The following is a 12,497-nucleotide window of genomic DNA, read 5'->3' as shown; positions in this document are numbered from 1 at the left end:
ACTAGCCCTGCGTGAAAGTGCCACAAGAATAAAACACGCTGACGTGGCCGGCCTCATTGGCCGCATCTCCGAACCCCTTGTGGGAACGATCGCCAGCATGACTGGTCAGAGAGAACATACCCTTAGCGCACAGCTTATCTATCGGAGTGCCTCCACAGACCTGAAGCACTCGAGAAATTTTATGGTTCCGTTCTTGAAATCTCTCAGCTGCCATTTTCTTTTATGCAGTCCTTGACAACCACTAATAATTCTTCGGAGGAAACAGAATATATCATCTCTTGCACGTCATCTAAAAATATAGATCCAATCCTCCGATTTCCAGGCAATACCTTAGTGGCATACCCCTAACATGATGTGTTAAAGGGATCCTCTAACATGGAAGCGTAGTAAAGTGCGTTTTACGAAAATCTACTCATTTATATCACCCACGTGCCGATTTCTGTGATGGCTGGGCCGAAAGGAATAAGCGCTAAAGCTTTCTTCTGCTGGCTATTGGAGTAAGGACTGCCAAAATGCTGTTTGGAAGGGCTTCTGCTTTTGATGTTCCTCCTGTAAGGCCGCCCATTTGGAGTTGCTGTTTCAATAGTAGCTGCCCAAAGAAACACCATTCCATTGTTTTACTCGTTCAATTCATTTCGGCCGCGGCTTCGGCAAAAAAGGTCAAGAAATGTTACATAATTTCTGGGCCATATGTGAATTCTCACTAGCGTAATGTGTGTAACGAGTCATCATCATCATCAGCCTGGTTACGCCCACTGCAGGGCAAAGGCCTCTCCCATACTTCTCCTACTACCCCGGCCATGTACTCATTGTGGCGATGTTGGCCCTGCAACCTTCTTAATCTCATCCGCCCACCTAACTGTCTACCACCACCTGCTACGCTTACCTTCCCTTGGAATTTGGTCTGTAACCTTTAATGACCATCGGTTATCTTCCCTCCTCATTACATGTCCTCCTGCCCATCCTCATTTCTTTTTCTTGATTTCAACTAAGATATCATTAACCCGCGTTTGTTCTATTCCTAATCTGCTCTTTTCTTATTTATTAACGTTACACCCATCATTCTTCTTTCCACAGCTCGTTGCGTCGTCCTCAATTTGCGTAGGGTCACTTTCGTAAGCCTCCTGGTTTCAGCCACGTACGTGAGTACTAATAAGACGCAGCTGTTATACACTTTTCTCTTGAGGCACAATGACAACCTGCTGTTCATGATCTGAGATTGACTGCCAAACGCACCCCTGCCCATTCTTTTTATTCTGATAATTTCAGTCTTATGATCCGGATCCGCGGTCACTTCCTGCCCTAAGTAGACGTGTTCTCTTACCACTTCCAGTGCCTCACTACCTATCGTAAACTGCTATTCTCTTCCGAAACTGTAAAACAATACTTTAGTTTTCTGCAGATTAAATTTAGACCCACCCTTCTGCATCACCTCTCCAGGTCAATGAGCATGCATTGCAATTCGTCCACTGCGTTACTAAGCAAGGCAATATCATCAGTGAATCGCAAGTTACTAAGGTATTCTCCATTAACTCTTATCCCCAAATCTTCCCAATCCAGGTCTCTGAATACCTCCTGTAAACACGCTGTGAATAGCATTGCAGAGATCGTATCTCCCTGCCTGACGCCTTTCATTATTGGGATTTTGTTGCTTTCTTTATGGAGGACTATGGTGGCTGTGGAGCCGCTATAAATATCTTTCACTAATTTTACATACGGCTCGTCTACACCCTGATTCCCTAATGCATCCATGACTGCTGAGGTTTTGACAGAATCAAACGCTTTCTCGTAATCAATGAAAGCTATATATAAGCGTTGGTTATATTCCACAGAGTTCTCTATCACCGGATTGATAGTGGGAATATGGTCTGTTGTTGAGTAGTCTTTACGAAATCCTCACTGGTCCTTTGGTTGACAGAAGTCTAAGGCGTTCCTGATTCTATTTGCAATTACCTTAGCAAATACTTTGCAGGCAACGGATAGAGGGCTGATGGTCTATAATTTTTCAAGTCTTCGGCGTCCCCTTTCTTATGGATTAGGATTATGTTAGCGTTGTTCCAAGCTTCCAGTACGCTGGAGGTCATGAGCCATTGCGTATACAGGGTGGCCAGCTTTTCTAGAACAATCTGCCCACGATACTTCAGCAAATCTGCTGTTACCTGATCCTCCCCAGCTGCTTTCTCCCTTTGGATAGCTCCCAAGCCTTTCTTTACTTCTTCCGACGTTACTTGTGGGATTTGAAATTCCTCTAGACTATTCTCTCTTCCATTATCTTCGTGGTTGCTGCTGGTACTGTATGAATCTACATAAATCTCCTCAGCCACTTGAACTATCTCATCCATATTAGTAATGATATTGCCGGCTTTGTCTGTTAACCCATACATCCGATTCTTGCCTATTACCAGTTTCTTATTCACTGTTTTTAGGCTTCTTCCGTATTCTATCCATATTATACTTCCTTATGTCGGTTGTCTTACGCTTTTTGATTAACATGGAAATTTCTGCTAGTTCTATTCTAGCTCTCGGTTTAAAGGCTTTCATACATTGGCGTTTCTTGATCACATCTTTTGTCTCCTGCGATAGCACCAGCTTTTATTGCACACTTCTTATTGATGCCCATAAAATTGTCGCTCATTGCTTCAACACTGAGGTCGTCTTCCTGAGTTAAAGCCGAATACCTGTTCTCTAGCTTGATCCAGAATTCCTCTTTTTTCCCTCTTACCGCTAACTCATTGATCGGCTTCTCATGTGCCAGTTTCTTCCGTTCCTTCCTCATGTCCAGACTAATTCGAGTTTTTACCATCCTATGGTCCCTGCAGCGCACCATACCGAGCCCGTCCACATCTTGTATGATGCCAGGGTTAGCGCAGAGAATAAAGTCTATTTGATTTCTAATCTCGCAATTGAGGCTCGTCCGCGTCCAATTTCGGCTATCGCACTTGCGGAAGAAGGTATTCATTATCCACAAACTCTTCTGTCCTGCAAGCTCTACTAATAACTACCCCCTGCCATTCCTAGACCATATGCCATATTCCCCCACTGACTTGTCTCCCGGCCTGGTTCTTGCCTACCCTGGCATTGAAGTCGCTTACCAGTATAGTGTATTTTCTTTTGACTTTACCCATCGCCGATTCGCAGCAAAAGTAACATGCGGTTATTACGTAAGCAGTTTTGACACGTGTGCAGCGGCAAATAATGGAACGCCATAATATCAGCATATGGCCTTCGATAGCCTGCTGTCAACAATACTCTGCTATCAGCAATGCGATTGTTATAAAACTAAGGGCTAGAGGCAGCGCAGGCACCAGATAATATTCAGACGATGGATGGCTTTAATCTTCAAGATGAAGAATGCAAGGTTATCGCGCAGCGAAATCAGCTCACAGCGCCGCACGCGAGCCAGCCCAGCCTCGCTGTCCTTGTCATCCAAAGAATACTCGCACGTTTCACTTCCCAGTTCGCAGACGATGCCCGCTGGGCGAGCAGTGCAGAATGCCACGGTAGAATGGCTTAAGGCACGCGACATGGGTCAGCTGTGTCTTTCTGGAGCGGTGACCATTGCTTGCGACGCTGGAGATAACATACATAACGTCACTGAAGCGCTCGGCAATGACGAGTGGAATGGGGTAGCGGACATGGATCTTCCGACACACAGCACTTTTGCGGACCGGTGTCTAGAACCAGTATAAGCAGTATAGGACAGGGTCCGATGGCGGGCGTCGTGACGGATCTTTGAGCGCTGTTGAGATGTCAGAGTTCGGGGGCGTGCGTTGCGACGGACGTGTGCTCGGCACAATGTCTTGCCAACCGACTACGGTTGATGACTGGGCGAGTTTGTATTCCATTCTAAAAGTGGTACAGCGCAACATAAAATGGAAGAAAAGAAGCCGAGCCGGGCAGATATAGGAACAGAGCGCACTGTTCCTTTATCTGGCCGGCTCGGCTTGTTTCTTTCTATGTTGTGCTGTACCAGTTTTAGAATGCCAACCGAAATTTCCACGTGTGCCATAAAAGGAAGAATCGAGTCGACACAGATGCGAGGAGAGTGAGCGTAAAGCAGATAACATGGATGGCGACTTGTGGTCTCGTGCTTCACGTTGTTGTAGGCTTTAGTTATTTTGTGCTTGTAGTCAACATAAATGGATAACATGTTCGCAAGCGTCTTGTTCGGGCGCTCTACGAGACCATTGGCCTGCGGGTGATATGGAGTGGCACGGTGCACCTGGCAGGTGGACAGGCGCAGGATCCTCTCAACATCGTCGGCGGCGAACTGGCACCCACGGTCACTGATGATGACTCGTTGAGGACCGTGGCATAGAGTTATAAGGCGAAGCATAAACTGCGATACATGGTAGGCCGTTGCTGCAGGTACTGCCGCAGTTTCTGCGTAGCACTTCAGATGGTCGGTACAGACGACTACACATCTATTGGCATTGTCTGATCACGGAAATTGGCAATGTAGATCGACACCAACAGCCTCGAAGGCAGAGTTTGGAGGCGGCACAGGATGAAGTCTGGGAGGCGCATTCGTGGGACTCTTGTGACGTTGTCATTGTTCCTATTATTGGACGCTGTTAGGAAGGCCCTGCAGAGGTGCCGACATGCAAAGTTTTCTCAGCCAGCTGCAGCAGCGGGGCTGGCGTTTTCTAGGAACCAACCGTCAGTCTGCAGGCAAACGGCGCCACTAGGTCTACTGTGGAGGCAACCTTTGAAAGGAAAACAAGCCGTCGTTCCGCAGCTTCTTGGTGTCACGATGTCTGCTGCGGCGACTCACTGTGTGAGGAGGACAATACGCCGAGTCAGTGACTCTTCGTCGCCGGAATGCCGAGACGAGATCGACCAACCAAGCTTTGTTAGTGAACTGGCCACCACCGACCTGGTCTGTCGGGAGTAGGGTAGTTCCCGAGGGAATGTATTTGGCGGCACCGTCCCAGGCGCCTTTCAAGACGCAAGACCCATTTCTGCGAAGACCACCTCACCTTGGTGGAGGCAGTGAAACCTGTGCGGAAGTGTTTGTGTGTAAGCCCTCCCGCTCAAAGGCGGCTCGGCTACGACGACTCTGGTCGAACGTTTTCCCTCACCTAGGGATCTAGGGAGGGCAGAGTGTATTTAAGGAGCTGTTGCGCGGCTCCTCAGTGTGCTTTTCTGTCGCAGTCATGCTAGGCTGATGAACTGCAACGTCCGCATGTATATACTGCAAATAAACAAATAGTTTTCGTTCTCGATGGGAACAAGTCTCTCACTTCAACAATGTCCTCAGCGTGAATGAGTTGGACGACGGCATCGGCCAGCTACCATCTAATTCATGCCCGACTCCAATCATTACAACGCCTGTGACTGGAGCCAATCACAGGCATCTCAGGAGGGGGACGGAAAGGGTGTGATCGCGTCTTCTCTTCCCTCGGCGCCCGCCATTTCCCGCCAGTTTAGGCCTTGCACTCAGAAGGGGAGGCCGCATTTGGTTCGTTTGCCCGAAGAGTAGGCTGCGTTGAAGGAACGGCAGTGGGTGTGGGCGGCACGTCGTGCGTTCAGCTGAAAAACAGGTGGTGGTTTATGAACGCCGCGGAAACTCGCTCGAGAAAAGGCTCGTCGTCGACGTGCCTACCTCGCCGTGAGGGAGCGTGAAGCCGAGGCGCTACGACAACGGAGAAGCCGCGGATCCCGAACTTCACTTGCACCTCTCCTCACAGTAGTGGAAAGGCGGTCAATTGTTTTTCGTGTCATGTCGCATCTTGCGCCAGTATAACTTTTGATGGAGGCGGTGAAACATTCGGACAAAGCCTATTAAGCCGCAGGTTCCGCCGTTCCGCCATTGGGCGTGAAGCGAAGAACGTGCGAACGTAAAGTGCGTGGAACGACAGAAAGTGGGTGGGCTCCTTGGCCTGAATAATTTTTCTTATAGAGGATGTCGTCATGGATTACGAAACATCTTGGGTTGGCATGCTCTTTCACATAGGCGAACAGGGGATCTAAGCCACGGTCGTCAGGTTGTGCGTGTTGGAATGTCGCGAGATCAGGGAACGGGGCGTCGGTAGCGTCGATATACTGATCGAAGGTCTCGGCTTCGCACTCAGTCGTAGGAAGAGGTAGGCGCGATATGCAGTCAGTCTCTGTGTGGCGGTTACCGCTTTTGTAGCGTAGTACCAAGTCAAACTCTTGTAAGCGCAGAGCCCATGGCGCAAGTCGGCCATAGGGGTCACGTAGGCCCACCAATCAACAAAGGGAATGATGGTAGCTGGTGACTGTGAAACAACGGCCATATAAGCATCGGCGAAGCACGCGAATGGCGAAAACCACTGAAAGGAACTCCTGTTCTGTCACTATATAGTTGCGATTTGCCTTGCTCAATGAACGGCTTGCATAAATAACCACGAGTTCAACATTGTTACGACGTTGCACGAGCAGTTCCCTAAGGCCAATTCTGCTGGCATTGGTATGCATTTCTGTGTACAAGAACAAAAGAATCGAAGTGGCACCCGGCCCCGATGTCAGCATCAACTTTATTTGCGTAAATCGAGAGTCAGAATCCTGTGTCCAGTGAAAGGCACGTCTTTTTGCACCAAGTCAGTCAGTAGTTGCGCCCTAGGAGCAAAATTTGAAATAAAGTGGCGGAGGTATGAGCACAGGCCCAGAAAACTTCGCAGGTTCCGAAGAAATTGAGCCTTCTTGAAGTTGCTGACAACGGCGGCTTTCTGCGGATCCGTTCTAGAGCCTCCCCAAAGTGTCCCAAAGCCAGTGTTTCGCGTCCTCCAAAAGATTTCTTAGTTCAGTGTCCGTGCAGCTTTCTCCAGACAGATTAGAACAAGATCAAGTTGATGGTTATGTTCCTCGAATGCTTGGCTAAAGATCACCGCATCGTCCAGATAACATAAACATATTTCCTATTTGAGGCCCCGCAAAATTGTGTCCATATGTCTTTTAAACGTTGCGGGGGCATTACACAAAGCGAACGGCATATTAAATTTCAACGAGCCACCTGGCGTTGCAAAAGCTGTCTTTCCTTTGTGAGTCAAATTCATAGGAACTTGCCAGTACCTGGACCGCAAGTTTACTGATCAAAAATAAGGCACCGAATGTAAGTAGTCGCTAAAGAAATCAATGCGAGGAACTGGGTAGACGTCCTTCTTGGTTATGGAGTAGAGACGTTGGCAGTTGATACAGAACCTCCATGACCTGGCCTTTTTCTTAACGAATATAACAGGCGCAACCCCGGCACTCGACGATTCTTGTATAACGCAGGTGGTCAGCATCTCGATGACTTGCTATGAAATGACTTTGCACTCCGACGCGGAAACTCGGTAAGGCTTCTGCCGGAGAGGATACGCACATCCGGTGTCAATCTTGCGACGAGTGTGCGAGCTCGGTACCTGAGTTCCGTGTGCTTTCTGTGCAAAATCAAATACTTTAACTTGTATAGCCAACAATGTAACTGAAGCTCTGCACTCCTGCGAGGGAAGAGTCGTGCTAATCGTTTTTAAAAACTCCAATTCTGTCACGGAGACACAGCACCATCAGACTTGGCGCAGTTGGTTAGGGCTGGAATGTACATGCCACACTCCTGGTTAAAGTAGTGCAATGCGCGTACTCTCCGGGAGCATGACTGACTCGGCTTTACAGTTCACCACCCATAACTATTATTTTCCGCTAGCAAGCCAAACAAGGCAGTGAGGCGCAAACATGTTTTTCTTCATACTATGCAAGGGCAATGGCTCAATCACAATGTCGAATTAACCTGTACTCGGGTTGGTGGTCGATCCAGTAATTAGCATGCTGGTCGTGGACCAAGGCGGAAGAGCAGAACCTTTTATTACATCGAGGTGGTCGCTTCGACAGGGAGGCTGCTGGGCGAGAGCGGACAATAGGACTTTCCCTGCTGCACAGTTCAGTATCGCACGGCACTCTTGCAACGAGTAGATGCCAAGGGCAACGACATGCGGGGAATGAGCAAGTGCTGCTAATTCTGCCTTGAGGGCCTACCCAGCCACACACAGACACGGTACATACACCGACTAGACACAAAGACGCGCAGCTTACTGCACGAAACGTAGTAGGCTTGTCCCTATAAAAGGTATGTTTTCGGTAAAGTTATTTCCTGAAAACTAAACTCTTAACAGAAACAGTTGTTCTGGTGTCTATCAGAGCCATTGTGGGAACATCGTCAACAAGCACTTGAACCTTGTTTTGAAACGTCGAAGCTTCCGGACGCCTACTTGTGTGTAATGCGATACGTCAAGCTACCTTACCTCCATCGGACGCGCAGGCTAGTTCCCCAGTGGGTGATACAAAAGCTGCCGCTGGGACCATGCACGTAGTAGGTGGCGTCAGGCTTCAAACAGAGGCGAGAGGGTCACTACGGACGTTCTGCCGGTGCACGGACTGCTGGGAATTTCAATCTGAAGGCCAGATGGTGTGATCAGGCCATTGGCTTCGCCGTGGGAATGTCGTAGATCGCTCGGAAAATGTCGTACGTGGGCGATTTCGCGTAGCGCAGAACTGGGTGATGTGTCCACGAAAGCCGCACTGGTAGCACACGGGGCGTTGACGCGACATACGAAAAGTCAAGGTATTGTGGGTGTAGCCGGCAGGCAGTTTCCCATTCTAGAATGAAATTAGACGGTCGACGGTTGTACCTGTAACTGCCACGGTGTGCATAAGGCGGCTCGACGTTACAGGCCATTGGTAATGAACCCTTAGCGAGGCTCGTGGTTGGAGTAGCTGCGCTCGTCGAAACTCGCAGCAAGGATAGTTGTGGATGGTATATGACACTGCGCGTATTTAGCTTGCACAGAAACAGAAGCATGCCGACGTGGTTCCTCGCGTACAAGACGAATGGTGGAGGAAAGGTCAGCAGGTAGTGAATCATGGCATACATCGACGGTGGCGACCGTCGACCGTGACGTCGGCCAGACGTCCAAACTTCGAAGTGATGCAACGTGTTTAAGGGCCTTGAAGATTTGATTGATCACGTCAGCTACTGATACCAGACTGTCCTTGTCGATGAGGAAGGGGCAAAAATCCTCGGCAATATACCTTTGAGACTATGGCCCACCATGTCTTCTTTCGCCCTTTGGACATCCACCGACATGCATAGTTTCAGTATCTCTTCAACGCATGTTCTCCAAGCATCCCCGGTGACTTGGACCCTCTGCCACAACGTCTGCTCCGCGCGTTTCTTCTTCGTTTCTAGGCCGCCAACGCATTTCTCAACTTCTTCCACAAGTAGTTCCCAGGTTGTCAAAGAGTCTTCATGTTTCTCAAACCATAGTAATGCAGCAAAATCAAGGAAGCACAAAACGCTAGACAACTCGCTAGTAGCATTCGGACCACTTATCCAAGTCGTTGACGGGCTTTCCTGTGATGGTCCACGGCTCCCTGTGGCGGTGACGAGAGGCCCTCGCGGATGGTTGTTGGGTGTCTCCGTTTGAGTTCATTTATTTAGTGTTGCCAAGTCCACCCGCAAGTCGACGGCCGTGGCAAAGCTAGTACTTTTGTGCTTGCGTCGTTCGCAAACTGTGTCCGTCAGCTAGCACTAGGTAGTAGGTGGCCTACCGCACACCTTTCAACACAGTTGTGACGATGTAGCGCGTTTAATTACAAGATCAAAAATGCAAAGGTATCGCTTAGCGAAATGAGTGCACAGTACCGGGCGCGAGCCAGCCCAGCTTCGTTCACCTCTTCATGCAAACTCCTCTCGCGCCTTTCAATATAACAGACGCATTTGGTCATCTGTTGATTATCATCACACGACTGTGAGTTACGCTACCTATAAATGACATCCATTTTGTCTAAAGTGACTTTGACTTTAAAAGGCTATCATAAATGACGGTAGGTGTCGTTGAAGCTAATTGACGGCGTTTAACGGTGGATATGTATTGGCTGTCAGGGAAACATTTGTTATGCGCTGAAATTGCTTAGCCTTCAACTCATGGCTTTGGTGTAGTTGGCTAATGCATGCTCTCGCAATCATTCACCACCATCGGTCAGTACGTTTTACTAAAAGTCACCTTTCTTTTTTTAATTTATTTCGCTCCTTATACAGTGCCTAACATGAGGTCGAGGTCAAAGACCACTTGGCCTGACGAATCCTCGACCCCATCTACAGATATACAGAAAACATAGTTATAGACTACATTAAACACATGCACCAGTTTGCGGAAACCGCACGCGATTCCGTGGAAGCTAAATCGCAACAAGTAGAAGCATAAGAAATACGTCATATAAACAGACATTACAGTTGCCATCTGATACATCTGCAACAGTGGGAACTTTTTCAAAGGTATCAAGGAATAAAAACAATATCATTGATCTATTTATGCTTGAATGTCAGACAAAGCAACGATATCCGGAATGTACCATTTCGCTAATTCGTGATTCGTGAATATACCATTCGCTAATTAGTGATCGCCCTTTACTGGCTAGTTCTCTGTCCTTTTTGGCGCTGTTTTACACATGAGAATGCTACGCCGCTGCTGCATTATTCCTATGGTCGTTTCGAAACCGTAGATATATGCATATTTCTGATGGTCTTGTCGTTTGTGAAAGGCGATATACCTGGCCACAATAAACGCTGTCTATTACCCATGGTGAACGCTTTCAAGGGCTCTTTGTAATGATTATCGGTAAGACACAGTATTCCTTTATTTCAAAACCACCACAAAAGGCAAACTGTACTAAAACAAACACAACTTCCTCCTTGGTCGTCCCACCTTTAAATCAACACCGGTAAAGAGACTAATGAGTTCCAGGCGCTTCGTACCGTGGTTCGTGCAGTTTTCCCTCTGTATTGGCATGGAAAACTTCAACGACCTTCGTTTGCACGCGCAAGTTGTCTTAGTTTGTACGCATGTAAGCGCAGTTCTCAGCGATTGAAACGCAATGCTCATACCACGGGCACCTGCCAACACTTTTCGGACGCCGAGTGCGACTCTGGAGACTCCGAGTCGACACTTTTTCGTATCCCTTGAAAGGCGGGAACCTTTCGCGGCACTGACCAGTGCCACGAAAAGCGCCCGCAGCGCCGCATGCGCCGAGTATCGCTTTTCAGTCGGCGGTAAATGTGCAAAGATTGCCTTTAAAGCAAGATTAAACACATTTGTGACATACGTGTCCGGGTGTAGTTCGCTAGTCATTATCGTAATAAACGCAAACGAGAGAGACGTAATTATCTCACAAAAACGTACAAATGACGAACTCACCGGGTCGGGGATGATTATGAACGGTGATAGTAGATTCAGGAGGGAAGCCTCGAATTCGGTGCGCGTGCCTGGTCTTGCTGTCTCCGTAAATGTAAGCAAAGATAGAGTACCGTCCCGCACCCGTGAAGTGCGTGAAGTATCCACCGTAGACACCGTCATTGCTGAATAAGTCGGTATCTGCGAATTTAGGAGCAAGAGCTGGTGAACGCGCACACAGCATTTGCCTACACTTACACGAAAGCAAGTCCGTATTGTGTAGCTATGCGACGTCGTCTGTTGCACAAGGTTGCTTGTCTATTCCGAACAACAGCAAGTCTATTTCGGTTCTTCCCAGGTATATAGGATATTTAGCGTCGCAAGTTTACTATTGCCACGATAATGACACAATCGTGGCGTATACATACGGCCAGCACCGCCGTAATGGCCTCCGTGATAAGTCTCGGTATCAACGTCGAAACCAGTCAGACGCATAGGCATTTCAAGGTCATGGAATACACTGTGGATGCGAAAGCGCTAAGTTTGGCAAAAAAATATAAATTATGTGGTTTTACGTGTTCTAACCCCGATCTCATTACGAGGCACGCAGTAGTGGTGGACTTCGGAAATTTAGACCACCCGTGGTTCTTTAAACTGCGCCTAAATCTAAATAGACGGGTTTTTTCGCATTTCTCCGCCGTCGATGCGGCAGCCACGGCCGGGATCCGATCCCGCGACCTCGTGCTACTAAGCCTCCCACCAGGTAGCCACTAATCAACCGCGGCTGGTCGACATGTCAGAGAAAATAGACCAGTACGTCATGGCATAATCTGGCATAACTGTCTCATCCCGAAGGGTTCTTCAGACGCGAGTGAGGCACCGTCCGAATCAATTTACCGACAAATATATTGAGAGGACTGAGGCGCTACTGTCGGGAGGTGTTTATGGGAGGCGCGAGCATAAGAGATCGGCTGGCATGATCGCTGTGGCTGGTGCGTGGATTTGCCTGAACAGCGCATTTTGGCCTTAGATTGTCTCAAAGTCATTTCACTAATAATAATGCAACGTCTCGCGGTGATTACGCGTGATCGCCCAGGCTAATCGCCTTGCTGTTTTCAAAGAGCTATATGAGTGCTTGGAAATCCATAAAAATTAATTATTGTCAAATAAACGAAATTGAAGCTGAAAAATACAAAGATTCCATAAATACGCGGGTTATAACCACGGGTTCATGGCAGGGCATTGGTGGCAACGCCGGCATTTTCCCTAACAAGTTTTGTAGCAAACACTATGACAGTCCATTCTGCTGTGAAAAGGAAATAACAG

At 48.2% G+C, this 12,497-nt stretch overlaps 1 protein-coding gene across 2 annotated transcripts in view; it reads right to left on the bottom strand.

Annotated features, from left to right (window-relative positions):
* The window catches only part of LOC135897119 (calcium-activated chloride channel regulator 1-like), a 182,516-nt gene that overhangs the window by 35,923 nt on the left and 134,096 nt on the right, over positions 1-12,497 (bottom strand). For both annotated transcript variants that reach the window (XM_065425684.1, XM_065425685.1), the window contains exon 13: positions 11,196-11,372. In XM_065425684.1, coding sequence (XP_065281756.1) covers positions 11,196-11,372 — 177 coding nt within the window. The remainder of the gene's footprint in view (positions 1-11,195; positions 11,373-12,497) is intronic.

Source organism: Dermacentor albipictus, chromosome 6 (genome assembly GCF_038994185.2).
Source record: "Dermacentor albipictus isolate Rhodes 1998 colony chromosome 6, USDA_Dalb.pri_finalv2, whole genome shotgun sequence".
Lineage (NCBI taxonomy): Eukaryota > Metazoa > Arthropoda > Arachnida > Ixodida > Ixodidae > Dermacentor > Dermacentor albipictus.
This window is presented reverse-complemented; position numbering and strand designations above follow the sequence as displayed.